At 33.6% G+C, this 22906-nt stretch overlaps 1 protein-coding gene across 1 annotated transcript in view; it reads left to right on the top strand.

Annotated features, from left to right (window-relative positions):
* FAF1 (Fas associated factor 1) overlaps nucleotides 1–22906 on the top strand; it is a 199073-nt gene that overhangs the window by 116151 nt on the left and 60016 nt on the right. Inside the window, exons 11-13 of the mRNA XM_026707060.2 lie at nucleotides 553–616; nucleotides 4112–4193; nucleotides 14871–15025. Of these exons, the coding sequence (XP_026562845.1) occupies nucleotides 553–616; nucleotides 4112–4193; nucleotides 14871–15025 (301 nt within the window). The remainder of the gene's footprint in view (nucleotides 1–552; nucleotides 617–4111; nucleotides 4194–14870; nucleotides 15026–22906) is intronic.

Below are 22906 nucleotides of genomic sequence, written 5' to 3'. Positions count from 1 at the left end.
AATCTTAGGGCCATGTCTATGAACAGTCATGTTTTCAGTTGGTTTCTGAAAGAAGACAGTTAATTATCACTTGGAGAATGTGCTGTATTTGGGACACTTGTTGTAGAGAAGGTTCAACTCATGGCTCCTGCAGTATAAATTGAAGACACTATAGGCAAGGTATTCCCAGTTAATCTTAATGTGCATATTGAATTTTATTGTTCAATCATTTTAATGAGTTGTTTTCTGCTTATAAGCTAATACCTAGCACCTTAAATTGAGTTCAGTTGCTTACAGGGGAGTTAGTTATTGTATCAAGTTATGCCATTTTACAAATTGCTTAGTATTTTCAGATTGTAGTATTGACATTGTATTAATTCTTTCACTACAGTATTGACATTGTATTCATTGATTCATCTTCAAAGAATACTTCCAAAAGACTATCTTCTTTTCATTTAATAATTTGACATGGTGGATAAGTAGAGCTCACATAAGATTTGGCTAAATGGTAAAGGAAATATTTTAAACCTGCATGTTAATATTTACTTGCAATATTTTCTTTTCCTTCTGTAGTGCCAGAAAATGCTGAAAATGAAGGAGATGCCTTATTACAATTCACAGAAGAATTTTCTTCAAGGTTAGATTTAAAACTAAGTACAATCTATATACATATATCATTGTTATTTTTTCCTTTAGCATGAAACACATAGGGTAGCAAGCTTCTTCCAATGAATTCTAGTACATGTATATACTGTGCTTAAATTTTATGCAATATTTGTTTGTATAAGGTAACAAAATATCAGGTAGAGACCTGAAAGTTCCACTGCCTTTCTGTGAAAAATTGACTTGCAAATCTAAAATACTGTTCACTTTCAGTTTGAGCCTCCCATTTATTATTTTTTTGTTTCATTCCCCTGTTACACACTTCCGCATGGGAATAAGATCTGAAACCACAGGCCAGCTCTTTGCATTCTGCTTCTATGTCAGTCTCTTATGCTTGGCATAGAAATAATGGCTTTCAGACAATGAAAGAGATTTTTCAAATTGGAATTGAGCAACAATCTATTTTGTGATTTTTTTTTCATGGTTGCAATGTTCTTGGGGGTTATGTTCTACTTGTTCCATGTTGGCCAAGTTAAAAAGAATTTTTCTATCAGAACAAGCCTTTTTTTCTTCCTTCCCTTTTATTGTTTCCTACCATTAGAAATTCAAGCCACCCAGAGTTGTTGGAAGTTGGGCGGTCTCTAAATCCAGTCATATAAATAAATAGATCACTTGGAAGTTTATTTAGGTAATGTGACTCCATGCAGTTCATTGTTTTAGAGTTTTGTTATTTTGGTTTTGAAGATTTAATGTTGAAGATCTGTTATTCAGATTAATTTCATGTATTTAGCAAAGGAGCAGAACAAATATATGAATATTTGGAAACCTAACATTTAAAATATATTTTCAATGAATTACATACATATTTTGCCACTTTGAAATACCCGCCTTAGCCCGAGGAGTTTTAAATGTGCATTTTCCCAGTAATATGCAGTTCTCTAAGTATAGGCAGATATTTTTGAGGACTTGAGGGAAAAGTTAAAGAACTACAAAGTTGGCTCACTATCACAGAAAGTTCACCTTCTTGCTTCCAGGTCGAGCCACAGTATGTTTTACTTTTCAAGGGGCAGACAGCCATAAAAAGATGGTTACCTTGATGTCCCCTTTGTGAAAGAGGACTCATTTCTTGTTTACAAAAACAGAAAATTGCTTTTAACAGTCTTAGCTAATAGCACTTAATATCTCAAGATGGACTTCTAAGGGCATTTTTTGTTACACTTTAAGATAACTCTTTGCTGCCAGTTATAAACAATAGTCTTAATACAAGTTACCTGTCTTCCAAGTCACCCTGGTAAGAAAATAGTTCACCTTTTTTCAGAATTCCCATCCTTGCTTCAAGAATGAGAACTTTTCAAATAATTGAATTGCTCTTTTAAGTTAGAAGGTTTGGCACAGATGACTCAAAATCTTGCAGTCCTCTTACACCAAAAGGAGTCTTTTAAAGTATGATTGTACCTAGAACCTAACTACAAATCTATCTGAAATTCACCTGCAATCAACAGACTTTGCATCTCTTACAAAACACCACTCTACTGATCAGAACATTGAGCACACCAAAGTTGGTGTCAATATCCTTCAGTTTAATTGCTGACAAATATCAGCCGTAGAAGCATATTCCTCCCCAGAGGCCTATTTATGGCAGTATTACCTAATGAGAGGAACCAACTGTTGAGTCCAGTAAACATTACTGAAGATCCATTTCAGATGACATGCTTTTGTAGAAACTATCATGTATCTTTACAGATCAATGGCTTCTCTACTGTATCTAATCAAGAAGTTACATGAAAATACTATCACCCAGGTTAAGAAAATTTAACACGCACAAAGCAAGATATTTTGTGATGCTGCTTTTATATAAATGATACATCAATCCTTTCACTTTCTCAAATTACCCTTAAAAGTCTCTGGGACTTGGCAGATTTTTGTAGGGAGGAAAAGTTCACAGTTAATTACCTTAAAGCTAAAATTATGGTTTTCTCAGAGGGACAGAGCTGGTGAATGAAAACACCATTGTTGCACTAATGACAATCACATTGAATAATCTGCCTTTAAATATCTGACCATTATATTCCATGGCTACAACCTGGCAGGAACACATTAGTAACAAACTGGTAATAGCATCAAGACAATATTGGGCTTTAGGAGTCTTGCTTCTTTGCTGCCATACAGCTTTTTAATAGTTCATAAGTATGCAGCTATAACATCTTCTTTAGAGATTGTCCAAGATTTTGTCTACTCTCTTTCAGGTCTTATGTTATATCTCAAATGTTCTGATATGTGTGGAATCAGGAATGCTTCTTCTTGAAGAAACAGCCCAAGCTTGTCACTTCTTTTACTAGTTAAAATTTCGCTTCACTGCTTCAATTTTGCCCCCTTAATGGTCTTTGACAACTCCCCTTAACAACAGAAGACAAATATTTTGCCAACTTAAGTTTCTGTAGCTTCTCCTTGGATTTAGTTCTTTGGATTTAGAGAAAGTCAGGGCAGAAATTTGCTAGTGAATTTCTAATGCTGTATGACAGTTGGATCTAGGGGTTATTGGTGATTCTCACAGCGGGTTCTACTCTAGAACCACCTTGCTCCTACTAAGTATCTACTCAGTCTTGCTTTTTTTTTTTTGCTACACCATAGGTCTTTTAGCTTGGCCTATTTCAACAACTTTCCTACATCAATATTGAATGGTCGGAAATAGAAAATCCCTTTTGTAAAGAGAATGTCCTTGCAGTTTGAGTATTTTCACATTTCCCCCCACTGTCTCTTCTTTGACATTGTACACTCTACCTTTTTAATATCCACTTTTAATATAACTCAGTTCTACTCTGAGGGAGAAGCTCTATGCCTCCTGCAGGATCAAAACCCATTTACTGCAAACGCAGAAGCTACATTCTTATTGGCTACTATCTCAAACAGAAATAAAACACTGTTTTCCCCCTGATGCCGATATCTTGTTACCAGTTCTCTGATATTCAATAGTTTTAGCCTTCTGTTTTCTTTTTGTCCTTACCTCTATTATATTTTCATTATATCTTATTATCCTTTAATTGTTTTTTTTACTTGCTGGTCATTGGCTGTATATTCTATTAAAGAAAATAATTTAAAATAAACAAACTGCATTTTCCATTAAGTTTATCCTTGTTAAGTCCACCACTATCTTTGAGAAAAGAATTAAACAACTGAAGAAGAATTCTGTTCTTTAATATGAAAACTTACACTAATTCCTGAATTAAAAGAATGGCTAAATGGAGCTATGTCAATTTCAGATTTTTAAAAATGTCAGTCTTCCTTATGATGAAGGATAAAAGTCTAGCACCTTTTCTAGCCCTCAATTTTACAATGTTATTTAGCTTGAAATTAAAAAATATATATTTTCAGTGAATGTATATGTACATATACAAATATTTAGATATATAATTATCATTATGGCATTGATACAATAAGTTGTGGATATTTGATTTTGGCAAAATAATACTATTGTCTTTTTGTTATTAAAAACTATATTTACTAACTGAAACATGTTGGACTGAAACAGATATGGTGACTGCCATCCAGTATATTTTATTGGATCTTTAGAGGCTGCCTTTCAAGAGGCCTTCTATGGGAAAGCTAGAGATGTAAGTACATTTCAAATTCTATATTATTCAGATGACAAAGGAACTCAATGAAAAAATATCTTCTAAATTTCTGCCATATTAATGAACTTTAGAATTTTATACTACTGCTAGGTCTCTTCTGAAAACTGGGGCATGGAGTAATATTTGCTCAGTAACAAAAAACATTTTGAACTGGTTGCGGCTTCGGCCAAGGATTAGAAAGGATTAATTTTTGGCCAATCCACTCTTTTCTGCATCCCATCCCAGATGATTGAAACAGTCTGGAAAATAATGCAAAGGACTGCAAAAGTGAAAGCTAATTTTCTGAAAAATGCTTGATTTTCACTGGATTAAAGAGTCTTCATTCAATGGAGGAATACCAGTAATAGTGTTAGGTAGCAGGCAGAACAATTTTGTGTTCCCAAGCAGTTACTAACAAACCTATACTAATATCTTTTCTGAGACAGTAATGAAGAATGAGATGAGAGTTATGAATTCTTCTGCGTAATAAATAAATCAATATTCTGAGTTGCATTATTACCATGGAAGAAAGTACAAAGTTGTTCAATATTATATAGTAAAATGTTTCTGTTGCAAGCAATTAAGAATGTCTTAATTACATAATGATGAAACTATTTTTTGTGTGTGTCTTTGAATCAGTTTTTGATTCCAGGCAACTGCCTAGACAAGTCCCTGTAGTTTTCTTGGTAAGGTGTTTCAGAAGTGGTTTGCAATTGCCAATTTCCTTGAGCTGCAAAAGAATGACTAAAGTCAAGATCACCCAGTTGACTTTCTGCCTAAGGCAGAACTAGAATTCACGGTCTCCCAGTTTTTAGCTTGATGACTACATTAAACTGGTCATCATACACAAGGAATAGCTTACATATAATAAATGAATTAATATCCCTATTCATATATAAAGTCCAGTGTAGCTTAGATGCATATGTAAGGCTAATCACTATCAAGCAGCATCATTTTTTTTGTTCTCAGCAGTCAGTGTCTTAATATCTAATAAGCAAGAATTGTGATGATTCCACCATTAAGATCCAAGAGCAAAATATTTACTATATACAATCAAAAAATCTAAGTATTTAAATATAATGTGATATTACAGAAATGTCAACCTTGATCATTGCATGCATTCTAACAGCATACTGGTATATTCAATTTATAAAAATGTGTAAACATCAATAAAAATTGTACACTTTTTCTTTCCAAAAGGATTAAATATTTGAGAATACTTAATTCCCTATGTGATATTTATTCTGTAGATTAATATAACAATTACAGAGTAAAAAAGTGAATGGCTGAATCACGGGTTTGCCTTAGTATTCATTGTCCTTTACGATTGCAGTTTTTCTGAAGAGAAAACAATATTTTTGAAGATTTGCAACTTTTTTTAAAAAAGAATATCTATCTTTCTATCTATCTATCTATCTATCTCTTATTCTATCTTTGCAAGAACCTATATGTTTTGTCCTGAGGTGCAGGGCACTTAATTTACCAGGGCAACAGATGAGCTTCAAGCGATAGCATTCTTAACTTGAAGTGAGAAATTGAGTTGGGAGAGTAAATAAAAACAAGATTGAAAGTTTAAATCCTCTGCTGGGCTTTTTGAACTTATATGCTCATTAAATGTTTATTGGAGTGGTGGGATTATGAAGGATTTGGGGAGCTTCATCAACTGGTATATAGTTAATCACTAAGTAAAACACTGCATTTGATAAAGTGTTTCTCACGATGCCACACTCAATCCATCTTAATGAAACCACTTCAAACTGATTTAATTTGAGAGCACTTCACAGCCAGGAGTAAGTGCAGATCTTGTCCTTTATTTGGGAAATTTTCACTGTTGTCTAAGGAAAGGGATCTCTATTCAAATTCATCTTTAGCAAAAGAGCAAGTCTTAGTTTCTTTGTATGTGATGTTGCTTTTGTAGCAGAAAATACAGAGAAAATTTGGGATCTGATTCTTATTTAAATGAAACAAAAATAAAGAAAAGTATTGTTGATCAGAAAGTATTTTTGTTCATGCATACCTATTCAATCATTCTTCAAATAAATGAAATAAATGTGAATATTTTTGTTACTTTTAAAGATTACAACTGAAAATACAGTATTATCTAATGTAAATATTATTATATTAAATTATCTGTTGTAATATCAACATGGTTATTATCAATGCTTCACTTGGTCAAAGCAGAACTGTAGAGTTTATCTGCATCAGAATTGCCTACACTATCACAGAAAGCCTACACTGTCCAAGTAATGGTTTGTGACAGCTAGATCTCTGCTGGTTATTGGTATAATTATTTATAAAGCATTCTATAAGTCTCTGGAATGGGGTGGATATGACTGTGAAGAAATCTGATCATCTGTCTAACCATAAGATTACAGCCTGATAGTTGTGACAAAAGCAACAAAACTTCATTTCATGATATAGACTAAGGTCTGTATCACGGAAGACAAATCTGCCAGGAATTGTAATCTCAAGTTATTTAGGGTTTTATATGCAAAAAAGAACAAGCAGAAATATCTTTGCCTAAAGTGCATTACAGTAATCTAAACCCACCCTTACCGTGAACATTAGGTTATCTCTGTTTAAGAAAGGGCACTGCTAGTACAGTTAGTCCTCAACTTACAATAGTTCATTTAGTAACAGTTCAAAGTTACAACAGCACTGAAAAAGTGACTTATGACTGCTTTTCACACTTAAAACCATTGCAGCATTACAACCATGGTCACCATGATAAAAATTCGGCTGCTTGGCAACTGATTCATATTTATGATGGTTGCAGTGTCCCAGGATCATGTGATTATCTTTTGCAAGTTTTTGACAAGCAAAGTCAATGGAGAAGCAGATTTATTTAACAACTGTGTTACTAACTTAACAACTGTAGTGATTCACTTAACAATTGTGTCAAGATATGTCATATAATGGGGCAAAATTCACTTAACAACTGTCTTAGTTAGCAACTGAAATGTTGGGCTCAATTTTGTTTGTAAGTCGAGGACTGCCTGTATAGTAACCAAAGTTAGTATACTTATTATAAATATTTAACATAATAAAAAAATTTCAGCTCTCAATAAAAAGATAAATCTAGAACAGGAGTGGCCCACAGCCAGATGCATCACATGCTGGCCACCACCACCCCCGGTTTAGCTAAGAGGGAAACAATTACAATGACAACAACATGATACTGCAAGTTTGATACCCCTGATCTAGAGTCTTTCTATATATAGAAGGCATAGTCTCTTCTAAAACAAAAAGACCTCAAATGTTTGTATATCGACATCACATGGTCTCTGTCTTGAATTCTGAATTCTGTCCCTGTTGAATTATTGTACAGTGAGAATGGTGCAGAACATTTGCTGATTCAGATATTATGGAAAAATACAGCTGAGAGTCATCAGGATATTGATCCTTTGCCTCAAGAGTCTTGATGAGCCTCTCTACTCCACTCCAGCTGCATCTTAAACTGTACTGGAGAAAAAATAGATCTTGAGACATCACACAATAGTACGCAGAAATACAGTTCCCAATATTACTCTCTGAAATATTCCTGCATTAGGAATGGAATTACAATATTGTATTGCCCCCCGTTTTAAATTCACACAGAAATGGAGGAACAAATTTTGATTAGTTCTATCTAAAGCTGTTGAGAGATTAAACACAATCAACAGAATTGCAGTCTCCCTGTTTCAGTCTATAGGACATTATTTGTTGGGGAAGCCATGTCTAATTTTGTTCCCAAACCAGGTCTAAATTCAAGTTTCTTGGGCTGGTGAGAATTTGCTATTAGCCTGTCTAAAAATCTGATCATATGGTTGCTTTATTCTTCCTGTGGTCTCTCAAGCCTCTCCATGGACAAAAACAAACTATTCATTGATCTCCCTCTCATGAAGGAGAACATTCGAAAGCCTGAGGGCGGTGCGGGAATTAAACACGCTACTATATATTTGCCTTATTTTATATAATTAGTCTAATTCATTCTGTTTGCAGATCCAGTAGATGCATCAAATAAATTTGCTTATTGGTTTCTTTAAATGGAAACTTTATTTATTTAGGCTCAGCATAAAAGTTAGGAGCTGATTTCCATTGTATTTGGGTCTGTTTCAAATAGATTTTCTCCTGCAAGGATTGTAAAAATACATTATTTTTGGCATGCACACTATTTATGCCAATTATCACCGTAATGTTTGGATAGAGATTAATTGGTAAATATGTAATACACATTTCTGAAAAAACATTCTATTCTATTTATACTTTATTATATTATAGAATACTTAATTGTTTGAAAAGATCTAAATAAAATGCTAGCATGTAATCTGTGCTCTATTATGAATATATCAATTATTATTTTTCATTCCACATGACTTGAAACAAATCAATAATTTAATGGCAGATACAATTTTGGGTAATATTGGCCGTATGTGTGGGCAAGGTTTTTGTTTGGTAATTAAATTTATAGGTTATTTTGGAATTCCTAGTGCCACATGGAAACCATAGTACAGTGGCTTGTAAAACTAAATTTCCTTGACAATTTGAGAGAAACAATATGACAAGAAGGAGAAGCACCCCATATCTTTTGAGTTTGTGAGTTCTTCAGCCTGTATTTTAGCCTGTGTTGCGTTAAACTAGAAAGAACAATTAAGTGGCCTTTGTCACCTTCATATGTATGTAGAAATTTTCATAGTAGATAGAATGAATGTTCACATACACATGCATTTTATAACAATTCACATACGATTTCTAGAATTGCTAAAAAGTGGCGGTTTCATCGAAGTGGAAAAGAATTATTAGGGCTAAAAGTTTTTTTTTCTTCCATTAAGTCGAGATCAGTGGTTAGTGGATTGTAGCTCCACTTCAACTGCTAAGTGCTGGTTGTTTCTTTTAAATGCATGTGGAAAATGTTGTTCATTCATACAAGTATCTAAATCTCATTTGTTCTTAAATAAATCTTGACTGCAGGTTTTATTGTTTGTCGTCATTTTGATGTCTTCGTGTCACTGTTTGATTCTTGCTTGGATAAGCCCCTGAAGTTATCCTGGCAACATTTCAGAAGTGGTTTGCCATTGTTTTCTTCCTAGGGTTGAGAGAGGTTGACTGTATCAATGTCAACAAGTTGGCTTTGTGTCTAAGGTGGAATTAGAACTCATGGTCTCCGGTTTTCTTGTCTGATGCCTTAACCACTACACCAAACTGGCTCTTTAGTATAATGTAGGGTATATAAAATATTATCTCAGTCTTGAACCATTTTCTTAAGAGGAAGGAATATGACATGCCAAAACAACACGGGGTTCTGTATAGTAGAATCATTCTACTGGCAAATGTATTTGTTGTTAGAATGTATTCATTCTTTCCTACTGCAATCCTCCGGAACAGATCTGGATACATAATGTAGGTTGTGGAGAGTGAAGGAAAGTTCCAATACATTTGCTGAAACTGGACTATAGATGCAGCTTCTGTTATATATAGGGTCAAACTTGTGGATACGGGATATTTAACAGGCATGTATAATTACCCTACAGCCTACCTAGTTAAATAAAATGTATATACCTATATACCCATAGTTTAAAATTAATTTGTCCCAAACATGCTGAAAGTGAATTTTCAAACTATGTGTGATATATAATTCTATAATAATTTTATTCAAACATCATCATTTTTCTAACATTTATGCTGACCAAATGTTTTATCAACATATGCTGTATTATTGCACTTTTCTACTTTTTTAAAGGTGGTAGAACCTATATAGATGTATTTTCTAAGATAAAAATGCATTACTCTTAATTACAGCACACACTATTCCTAGCTAGATGTGTTAAATTGGCTTCTTAAATTTAAAAAACAGTGTCTAGTTTTCTGTATCAAATCTACTTCAAAGGAAGTCTGCTTTAAAAAAAAACACTGAAGATTTTATAAAAATATTGACAAAATTTTGATTCTATCCTCTGATGTTTCCAATTATTCTTTTGAATATACTCTCAAATTAAATTTGCTAACTGGCTCCTCCCAACGTCCCCCTCAAAACAGGCATATTTTAATTTCCCCCATCCCAAGCCCATTAGGTTCTGTTTTTTTTTAAATAGACATGCAGAAGTTAAGGTTCTCCAAAGAGTTACAATTGTTCCAAGTAACACTTTTAAAATAGAAAATATCCTTTAAGTAATCTTGTTACCTTACTTCCCCTCACAGAAGAAGATCTGAAGGAGCAAAGCTCCTATTATCCTAATACTTTAAGAGATTTTCACTGAAAGGCTTCAGTAACAGAAGAGGCTGCTTGTCCAGAACCCCTCATCATTCTGACTTATGGCCCTTTTCTAGTTTTTATTATTTCATTGTTTCTCCAAAAGAATGTTTGGTTTTATAAAGACCATGCTTTGTAAAATGCATTAGAGACAGTTATTTAGATGTCAAATTTATCTGGATGTTTTTGTTCAATCCGTTGGAAGAGCAATAGATCTCGGCAGACAACAACTGTAAATTTTGTTAGGAAGCATAAAGCTTTGAATTACTGTTACATATAGAAGTTTTATATAGGAATATTGCTATTGAAAATCCAGATTTGTAGTTTTGATTTGTTACTAGTCTTAGGGAATAGTAATTATCCTGCAGAGCATTTTGGGGGATTTCTATATCATTTTTAAATAGAATCAACATAAAATCTACTTTTATAGCCTGTTTCTTCTGCCATGTATAGCAAGAATAAATGCAACCAACTATAATTATCAATGGCAAAATTAAACTATGTGAGTCTGGTAGTTCTGCATATTTAATTGTTAAATGTTTTTATATATTTTCCTGTTTACATGTGCTATAAGTGTGCACTTGCTTTGTTTTCTACTATTTGGTTCCAACTTATAGCTTTAAACTGTACTTATTTTGGAAGGTTAATTCACATGGACTCTTATATTTAACAGTTTCATGGGGTTGTTTCTTTGGGACGAAAGGAGTTTCTCAAGAGTTTTTTTTTCTGTCTCTCTGCTTTCAGTGAAAAGAGGAGAGCAAAGCCATCCGCTTACCACAAAGCAGTCCCACCACAAAGGAAAGATTAAGGGTTTAGGGAGAGGTCAATGTGGGTTTTTCTCTAACTAAACACTTTCCTAAAGTTTCCTTGTGGAAAAATAATGAAGTCATCTAAGAGTTTTTAAAGAATTTTTATTTCTTTTTCACCGTCTGCATTCGCTTGTCTTCTCAGCATGGATGTTTAATCTTTCTAGGCTTTGTGAATTGGCCCAAATGAATAAATGGTGAGCTGTCTCTCTAGGAGCTAGCGGCTTATTCTAAGGCCCTAATCACTGAGTAAACACATCTTTGCCCTCCCTCTCTTACAACTGCTATATAATAGTGGAGATTCTAGCACAGTAACCTGGATATTGCAGGGATCCATGCTTTGAAATGCAGAATGGCTGATCCTCCAAAACAGACAGTGCCTGATCTTCTCCTGCCTCTTTCTTCTTTTTTAAATTAAATATCACCACAGAGATGCTGTTTTATTGCCTGATATTGTGCATTAGTGCCCTGGATTTTCAAGTTTAGTTTCAGTCAACATTGTTGGATGCACTTATATGGAACTGTGCATGTTAGGCTTATTGGTGGCCTTTTCTGCAGTATGTACACTTAAGTTTGGAATAACTTTTTAAATTAAAGGAGACAAACATTAATGCAATGTCTAATCCCTTTTCCAAAGTCTACTATTCAAACGATTCCATACTCTTTAAAATAGATCTCAGGATTTTCCCAAACTCTTTTTTTAACAATTCATTATAAACTAACTTTCCATTAATTTATTTGTAGCTGGCATTTTTGGATAAAGATAGCCATAGCTTGGCTATGATTTATAGAACTATTTTGAAGTTGGACATGCCTAGTGCCATTTTTTCCAATAACCCATTACATACTTTTTCTCAGTATTACAAGCTAGTTTTCAAATTCAAATTCCAAAGTAGCTTACTATGGACATTGTTATTGGGAAAAATATTATGGAAGATTGATTATGTATCCATGATAAAGAGACATGTTAACAAATTGGGATATTTTCATATACAGAAGTAGGTTTACTGTAAATAACGAATTTCTCCTCTACCAGAATATGTTGATTCTATGCTGGTCATGGCAAAAAAAAATATCTTCCTCTTTTTTCAGGAATTTTGAGCCTTATTAAAATAATCTAGGCCTCTCATGGCAACTCCCTTATTATAAGATACATTATCTTGACTGACAGTATTCAAATTGTAGATTTGAAAATTGGAAATTAGAACAGCTCAAGAAAAAAAGGCAGGCTAGTACTTTATGTGTGCCTATATATTGAGTTTTGATAATTTTCTTCAGCAACTGATATTCTGGAATTAAACTGTATTTAATTTTATTTATTTATTTAATGGTACAGTTATAGGTCTTTGCTTCTCCAGTTCTAGCCTCCTGAAAAAAGAAAACATACTCCTTGAGTTTATTTTCTGACATTATTTGGTATTAGAATTGTTTTAAGACATGTGCTTTTTTCCTTCTTTTTGTATTAGTTATTTTATTTTAGTGTAATTTATTTAGTGTAGTTCAGAGCCAATTTGATGGTTAATTATCTTCTCTATGATATTATGTAAATTATTCTATTTACTAGTAATACATTGTGTAAATTAATTATAATTATACAGCCATGGAAAGTTATGAGATAAAAAGACTTAAATTTAATCAACCAGGAAACAAATATGAGAATAGGATTAGCAGGACTGCTGTTTCCATAGAGCTATGACAAAAATGCATGTGGTTGGTAAATATGAGAAAGATTTGATGAAAAGGTTACATTATATGTGTATTAAGGCACATACTATTAGAATTAAGTAGAACTGTATATTATATGAAATAGGATGCCACTGACTATAGCATTCCTTTGTTGAATTTTTCTCCTTACTTAAAGGCTGGTAAAATTATGGCTTGTTATCAGTCAGACAATATTTGCAGTAAATGTGATTAGCAGTCAATATATACTGCTCAAAAAAATAAAGGGAACACTTAAACAACACAATGTAACTCCAAGTCAATCACACTTCTGTGAAATCAAACTGTCCACTTAGGTAGCAACACTGATTGACAATCAATTTCACATGCTGTTGTGCAAATGGAATAGACAACTGGTGAAAAGCATAGGCAGTTAGCAAGACATCCCCAATAAAGGAGTGGTTCTGCAGGTGGTGACCACAGACCACTTCTCAGTTCCTATGCTTTCTGGCTGATGATTTGGTCACTTTTGAATGCTGGCGGTACTTTCACTCTAGTGGTAGCAATGAGACAGAGTCTACAACCCACACAAGTGGCTCAGGTAGTGCAGCTCATCCAGGATGGCACATCAGTGCAAGCTGTGGCAAGAAGGTTTGCTGTGTCTGTCAGCGTAGTGTCCAGAGCATGGAGGCTCTACCAGGAGACAGGCCAGTACATCAGGAGACGTGGAAGAGGCCATAGGAGGGCAACAACCCAGCATCAGGAGCGCTACCTCTGCCTTTGTGCAAGGAGGGACAGGAGGAGCACTGCCAGAGCCCTGCAAAATGATCTCCAGCGGGTCACAAATGTCCATGTGGCTGCTCAAACGGTCAGAAACAGACTCCATGAGGTTGGTATGACGGCCCGACGTCCACAGGTGGGGGTGATGCTTACAGCCCAACACCGTGCAGAACGTTTGGCATTTGCCAGAGAACACCAAGATTGGCAAATTCACCACTGGCACCCTGTGCTCTTCACAGATGAAAGCAGGTTCACACTGAGCACATGTGACAGATGTGACAGCTATGGACTGGCCTGCCCGTTCCCCAGACCTGAATCCAATTGAGCACATCTGGGACATCATGTCTCGCTCCATCCACCAACGCCATGTTGCACCACAGACTGTCCAGGAGTTTGGGGATGCTTTAGTCCAGGTGTGGGAGGAGATCCCTCAGGAGACCATCCGCCACCTCATCAGGAGCATGCCCAGGCATTGTAGGGAGGTCATACAGGCACGTGGAGCCCACACACACTACTGAGTCTCATTTTGACTTGTTTTAAGGACATTACATCAAAGTTGGATCAGCCTGTAGTATTTTTTTCCACTTTCATTTTGAGTGTAACTCCAAATCCAGACCTCCATGGGTTGCTAAATTTGATTTCCATTGATAATTTGTGTGTGATTTTGTTGTCAGCACATTCAACTATGTAATGAACAAAGTATTTAATAAGAATATTTCATTCATTCAGATCTAGGATGTCTTATTTTTGTGTTCCCTTTATTTTTTGAGCAGTATATTAATGATCATAAGGATATATAATCATATGTTTGCATGTTGTAATACAAATCTATTAATCTATTTACTCCATAATTCCACAATAATTGTGGTAGCTTTGCCTATATCAATATTTTTCAATCTCATCATATAGAACAAAGAACAAGACATGTAGAACAAAACCAAGAATTCCTCAATCGGCATGAGTTTAAGGTCTTAGATTGAAAAACCCTAGTTTATACCAATTTCTCCAGCCTGATTTCTTAGTCTTCAACTGCCAGAATCTCTAAGCAGCAGGCAATGGTTATAACTCTTCTAAAGGAAACTTATATTATGTTCTACTGAAACTCCAATAAACACTTGATTGGATGTAAGACATGAATTACATTTATATTGTGAAAATTGTAATTAATTCCCATCTTTATTCAAATTTTCTGTTTTACAGAGGAAGCTTCTTGCTGTCTACCTCCACCAGGATGAAAGTGTGCTGACTAATGTATTCTGCTCTCAAATGCTTTGTGCTGAATCTATTGTTTCCTATCTGAGTCAGAACTTTATAACATGGGCATGGGATATGACGAAAGAAGCAAATCGAGCAAGGTGAGTTGTTTTGAAGTTGAAATGAATTATTTTAAAATCCTGAGAAATTTGATATCTTTGCTTAAGTTGAAACTACATACTACTACAAGAGCAGAATGCTACTTTTAAGACAAGAATATTATTTTCCTCAGTACAACCCCACTATCTCCTTCACAGTTTTCCAGAATGTCATCTAATAGATCTTATAGCATAGATTTGAATGTGCATAAGGACAAGAGAGCGGGGGGAAATCACGGAGCGGAAAAGAGGAATAATTTCATGAGATTTTAAGTATATTATAAAGTCTTTTAATACGCTTTCAAGCAAAATAATCAACTATTTTAGAGTACTAAGACTTTTTATAATACAGTCACACTCATATTTTCATTTAAAAATAATTCATGCAATTACTTAAGTTTGAAGTAATTCCAATAATTCCATTGATGTATGCATACGTCACTTTTGTTAATCAATTTAAAATGTTTTTAATGGTCTACTTTTGAGGTGGTATTTATACTTGTCCTAATTGTACAATGAATTATTTTCAAGCAGTGAGCTCTCAGAATACAGCATCTCTTGTCAACTTCTTTCCCCTTCTGTTCTTCCATCATTCTTCCAGAGCAATCTTCTCCATCTCTCAGCATGAACTGTCAGATGGGAAAACAGGAGAAATTAAGGGACTTGTGAAAGAAATGGGAGTATCCTGCATTCAATCTCTCTCATAGAACTTTAAGAAGTATAATCAGCATCTATAGTCAGAAAATTAGTTCACAGATGGTTTAGAGGAGAGAAACAGCTTCCTGTGGAAGAGAGCATAGTGATCCATAACATTGTAATATGGGGACTTAGTGAAGAAAGGGCTGCAAAATTTTGTCTAGAGGGGCATCTGTCAAATGCATGGAAGTCATTGCGTCTTCAGTCACCCTAAGGAGATATGTGAGTTCTCTGTTAACATAGATATGCAAGTGTACTACAACAAAACATTAGATATACAAACATTAGTGCACCAGTGATTAGCTAGTAATAGCTTATAGTACATAAATAGCTTAATCAAAATATCAAGTAAAATTTAGTCTCACAAAGCGTTTTTGGGCCTAAAAGTTGATTTGACTTGATCCATTTGACTTTCAACAAAATAATAAAGCTTTATATAATAAATATTTTAATGAGATGATACAAAGATCTTTCATTGTATATAAAATCTTCTCTGGCAATTCTTTTTTCCAAAACATCCATCATAATACATGAAATATGCATATTGCATCATTGATCATAATATCATTTAATAATGTTGCCTGAATTGTGATTTTATATAGATATAATATTTTTATGATTAGTGAACTTTTAGTTTTTATTCACTTAAAAGGTTCATTTCATATTGTAAAAGATAACTGTTATTTAATATGTACTGTGTGGCTTAAAATATATTTTCATTTTTCCATTAGGGTCTTTATTTTCATTTCAGCTTTCTCTACATAACAAACTTTCCAAATTAAGATTAAAATATGTAGTGTTCTTGCATAATAGTTCACACTTTAATTTCAATTTTGGTTGAGATTTACCAGCATTCACTTGTTTTTATTACAATTAAAATAAATGTAGCTTCAAAACTAGTTATAAATGGAGCAACTATAGTTTTTTCAGTGGAACAGAATACATGGACAAGAGATTAATCTTATACTATTGCCATTTACAAGAAAAATCTCCTCCTTTCCTTTCATCCCACAACTTGCTGTGGATGGAAACCCTATTTGTAAACCATCTGCAGTGGCTAAGTTCAGTTGATGACATGCTGTTATATTGTTCTAGTCTCTTTTTAATTCTCTGGTTTCTTTTATTTTACAATAGTAAAAAATTGTGCTGTACTCTCTTCTAAAAAACTATATCTGAGGGAGCTTCTTTTATGACTGACAATAAGCAGCATGTCAAAGCTTTGTTATGTTTTACTTAAGAACTATTAAGTAGCACAACTTTGATACACTACTTATAAGAGTTTACAGGTTACTGCGATACCTGTGGTGACCAAAGCAACAGAAGCTGCTTAGCAGAAAGAGTTTGTACAGCTGGGTCTTATTAAAGCCTTATGACACTTTTAGGAATGCTAAATGAAGAGCTTGCTTAGGGCTGCACAGTTATTTTCAGCAGGTCTAGAACCCTGATTGAAAAGTACAATAAAATGCTTAAATCTACATTTTTTGGTTTTACTGTCATTTAAGAGAATAAACAATTGTTGTACACAAAATATATTTATTTCTTTATTTATACATAATAATAAGATTGATGTTCTGTTACAGAGCCTTCAAATGGCTTAGGGAAGAATGGCTAGCTACGGATAGAATACTTTATCACAAAAAATATGAAATATATATCAGTATAAATCTGATATTTAAACTTGTACATTTAAATCCACAAACTTTCAGTTAAGGTAGCAAGCCTGGCATTTTTATGTTCAATATTCAATAGTTTGGAAAGAAGAAATACAAAAAACTTCCTTCCTACAAACTTCTTCCAGTCCACTTAAGTTTGAAGTACTATATTTGATAAAAGGCAATAAAAGCCGAATTCTTAAAATATGGGGACAAATATTCCAAGTTCCAGTAATAACCTCTTCTGGATAAGGCTGAATCTGTCTGAAAGATCAGAAATAGAAGTTCTCCTAGATTCATTATTGTTGTTCAAAGCTAAAGTGGCCATACTAGCTCAGAATCCTTTACCAGACTCTCTGGCCTTGAAGTTTCCAATAGTTCTTAAACCAGAAGTAGCCTAGTCCGCATTTACACATTTTTAACATAAAATAACTACTTAGTCCAGGTACCATTAATTTTTCCTATGCTACTGAAGTAAATGCATTGCTTTTAAAGATGACTCTGGAATTGAATGCAATCTGGATCAGTCAGCTAGATGCTTATATAACTGTCTGGATATTTTCTGAAGAGCTGGACTTTTACATCCTGTAGTTGATGGCTATAAATTACATGAGGTCTCAAGAAAGAGCCTTTTCATCCATTGTTTGGAATGTCTTTCTTCTGGAGACTGAGCTGGCTGCTGAACTACTTTCATTTCAGAAGCAAGTTCAGATTCAAACATGTACATTGATTATTGGTGTGTTGTTTATTGTTCATTAATTCTGTTGTTGGCTATAATAGTTAACTAGTGTTCTTAAAAGTGTTTTATATTGATTTGGATTCTTCACTGAAGTCCTTCAATAATTGAATAAAACTCACATTAATCAAAACCTGTTCAGGCCTTTTCAAGTTGGTTGCAGTTTGGGTATTGCTTTTGATTAGTTTTATAAACAGTTTTTAAAATCACTTTAATCATTTTAATAATTAGATGAAAAGTGGAGATACATATTTAATGCTAAATAATAATTGTAAGTCATTTAAGGGAGCCTTTGATATTGTTATAGTATAAATAATTATTTTATCATTATTAATATTAATAAAGGTAAAGGTTTCCCCCATCCAGTCATGTCCAACTTTAGGAGTCAGTATTCATCTCCATTTCTTAATGAGGAAGCTGGTGTTGTCCAAAGACACTTTCCACGGTCACGGGGCCAGCATGACTATCCCAAGGCACATGGAATATTGTTACCTAAGTGGTACCTATTTATCTACTTGCATTTCCATGCTATTGAACTGCTAGATGGGCAAGGAGCAAGGATAGGAGTTCATTCCTGTGCTCAGGTCTCGAACCCAGTCTGACTTTCCAGCTGACAAGCTCAGCATCTTTAACCACTGAGCTATCACATACCGCTATTAATGTTAATACTTTTAGTCTACTAATACACAATGTTAAGTTTGCAACACTATTTTTTTTAAAGGTTAAATGACAGGAACAGCTGTCACTATTTCCCCTTGCCTTTGTGCCACTTAATCTGGCACAAAGGTATACATAGAATGTAACAAATGAGCAATATACATGAAATAATTATTTGTATTTTGAATGTTAACAGATTTAGCCTGGCAAATTATCATCAGTGTAGAATATTCTTTTCTTTTAGATGTATTGTTGCAAAATTAACATACTTTTCTTCATAAATCATTGTAGGAATTTCATATTACAGTTGTAGGACATAATCTATTTTTATCATCTGCAGCCTTTGTAGTGACAGACTCCTAAGAATTGTTTCTAGTGTCATTAAGAATTCAAAATAGATTTCCTCGTTTTTAAAAGTATAAAACATTGAAATGTAAATTCATGCTTTGGGGTATTTGAAATTATTGTTGAAATTACATAGATAATTTTCAGACTATCTTGAGACATCAGTATCTTTAATATTAAGAAACGGTCTGGTGGAATGGTGTCATTCTATGTTGTATTTCTAAATTTCTTTCAATCATAACTTGTAGTCCTTAATATATATAAGGAGAGAGAAATACTGTGCATAGCGTGATGAGATATATGCCAAGACATAACTGGAGAGAGCATAAGCAAAAATATTAGTTCTCAATTTATAAAGAAATAATATCAATACCTCACATCTCTACTATAATGAACTCACACACTCTCCCTTTGCTATTCCTAAATATTTATATAATGTATTATTTCCATCGCATAGGATGACATTCACACTGGTACCTGCAAGTAGTACTTTTGGGCAAATTCAATGCTGTTCCTTATCAAGAGCATTCATGTATCTGCTCAGACTTTGAAATTGAAATAGTATCATACATACTTCAGAATTGCCCTAACTACCACCTCCCTATTTATTACAAACTACCAGATCATTCTCAAGTAGCAATCATACTAACTGACCAGAATGGGGAAGTCTACAATTAGAGCTATATTTTAAAATATACCAATGATACTTTGAAGTTTCTGGACTTGATCGCTCTCCCAGATGTGCATGCTTAGGCATGAATAGTTATTTAATAAAAATACCTACTTTTAAAAAAATTTGTGCTTGTATTGGATCTACGAATGTATATTTGACTAAACTGAAACTAAAAGGTACAGCTATTTTAAGAAGTCACAGGCAGAGGGAGACATTTATTGTCATGTTTAACTGTTTCTGATGTTTATATAACAACTGGGCAAGGTTTTTATTGTTTATTAGGCTTACATTCTCTTTTTTTCTCTGCAAAAGCTCAAGACAATATGAATGGATTATCCTTCACTTTTTCCTCATAACAGTAACTTCTTAGGTAAATTGGGTTCACCATCAAATAGGAAATTAAAATTGGATCTTCCCAGTCTTAGAACAGTGCTTTGACCACTGCAAATCATGCAACAGCTGTTTTAAGCATCACTCATCCACCTTGATTTCTTGAGGTTTTTAAGAGAATAAAAACATTCAATAAAAACACCTCCTACAGGAAAACTGCTGTTCTTCACATAATAATCCTTGTTTGGGACTTTTTATGAGAAAGCTGCCAATAATTAGTTTTATTTTGTCAAGACATTCAAAGTCCTGTCTCATTTTACTTTCAAGAGGAAAAGATTTTAAGTACCTAAGGTCAGGAATCTAATTAATGTTTGCCTTAAATAAGAAAGATACCCCAACAGCAGGCAAGTTTGTGTATGTCTTATTTTGAAGAGGAAGCAAAGAAGAGAATCCTCCTGTTTCTTGACTACATGCGACTCGCTCATTTTCTCCTTTTCTCCTTTGCTTTTGATTTTAGCAGTGGTCTTAACAGAATGTCAAGATCAATTTGCAGCATGGTTAAACTCAAGGTTTGCATTCTGCAATCTGCAATTGTTTCCACAAACAGTGCTGTATGTTCTTGTAACTTCAGAAGTTTTTAGAAGGATCATGGCAAGGGCAGCATCTAATGACTTTATTAGTATAGGGTTTCAAACAGGTTCATAAATTGATCATATCTATTTGTCATCTAGTTATAATTACTGAATAGCATTGTTGAGGATTATACTTGTGAATGTTTTCCCTGTAGCAAAACATTAAGAACAAAGGGGCAGGATGGAAAGTGATTATCTCTTCATATAACTGCTCTTCCAATAATGCATGAATTACTAGTAAGGCAATGTCCATTGAATAAGAACATCGCCTAGTATGCTTTGAGATGAAAGCTTGCTGTATGTTTTGAATATATTTTACAGAGATAGGGGCCTTCAAACCTGGGGCATGATAGTTGTGATAGATGAACTAAAGATCACTCTGTATTATAATTACCCATACAAGTACATAATATTCCCTTCATTCAGGTTTAAAGTTTGCAGTTTGTCTTTCCATATCATATAGAGAATGTTGCCATTGTTTTCCAGCTGCATGATAATAGTATGCAAACATACAATAATTGTAAACTGATACTCAGGATAGAAACTTTAACACGAATACCAGTGTTGGTACCACTAGTACCATCATATGATAACTGTGAATAAAAATAATATATAAACTAATCTTTGCTTCACTTATGTAGACCAACAACCTTATGTTAGTATAATCCATCAGATTTGGTTGCGGCTGTTCTGCAAGTTATCTGACAAAGGGTGACTTTGGTGACAAACTCAAAATAATGGAAATTTAAATATTTTTAAAGAAGCTTGTAACCAAAGATAGAGTGCTACTGACCAGTTATTACACATAGAAGGATGTAGCAAAAAATGTTCCAAAAACCCAGTGAAAAGTAACAATTGTCTTCAAAGAAAGGCAGGACTAAGTGGATGGTATGTAGAATTGGCTAAGATAGTCATGTCATGAATAAATAAAACATAGCTTCTAGTTCTACATTTAAAAATTAAATATTAATAGTATAAAATGTTATTCCTTTATTCACATTTTAATGAGACATATTGACTTTGCACAGTATAAAATCAATCATATTAAATAGATGTTGGATAAATTTAATATTCAACAAGTATTCTTTTACTTTGGAAAAACTCTACAGTAAATGTACCATAAATAGGTATAGAAATAAATTTCACAAGTTATTGGCTCATGTTTAAAGAGCACTAGGGCTCATCTTCAAATATTTGGTCTGCTAAATTGGATTTGGACACATCAAATAGGTATTTTCAAACTTTTCTAAAATTTAAAAGTTTCTTTTTGAGTATAAATCATATAATTTATCTAAATAGTCTATTGAGTCTACTGAGCATGGCATATATAACTTGGCAATTGGTTTGACCAGGATGACTTCTTGAGACAATTTCCTGAGAAATCAAAATAAGGATGAGACAAATCCATTGTGGATGGCCAAAGCTTCCTGAATCCAACTCAGCCTAGACTAGGAAGTGAACTTGCTAAATATTTCCCAATAAAATCAGAAGACCTTTCATCCCATGCTGTGATTTCTACATAGCAGAAATGACCAACTAACACATCATCATATAATTAGTCTTAACTTTCTAACCACATCTGATTATTTACTAAAAAAGTTAGTAACTTCCATATTAAGATGACATTTTATTTAAATAAAGCCAATAACACAAAATTGACCCAATTTTGTTCTCAAACTTCAATAGTTCTCAGAATCATACTAACTTTGGAATCAAGGATTTTTATTTATCATTCTAGATTTCTGAAACGTAGGTGTTTTTTTTATTAATAATAATGAAAATTAAGTGTGTTGTGATTCTGTTTTGGATGTTGATATCAAATGCTTTTCAGCCTGTGACATTTTAATGCCGTTTGTCTTTTCAGATAGATTTACCTTCTAAAGCATGGGACAAAAAGGCTTATGCTCATCAGGTAGTTTTCAGATCAGTTGTTACCTAAAATATTATCCTAAGGCATAAGAAAATACACGATTTAAGTTGCCTTTCATGAACATAATTAAGAATTAATAAGCCTCTGCTAGTGGCTAGTCCTCAGAATTTCCACTGTTTTGCCTTTTGTGACCTGTGTTATTAAAAGTCCATTATTTTTACAGACTTTATTAAATTGGATCTTATTAAAGCATTCTATATTTGCATTTGGTCTTTCATAATTCATTATTATTA

Source organism: Pseudonaja textilis, chromosome 3, assembly GCF_049901715.1.
Source record: "Pseudonaja textilis isolate UNSWEBS1 chromosome 3, rPseTex1.2, whole genome shotgun sequence".
NCBI lineage: Eukaryota > Metazoa > Chordata > Lepidosauria > Squamata > Elapidae > Pseudonaja > Pseudonaja textilis.
Note: the sequence above shows the minus strand (reverse complement) of the source record. Positions and strands in the feature narration are given on the sequence as shown.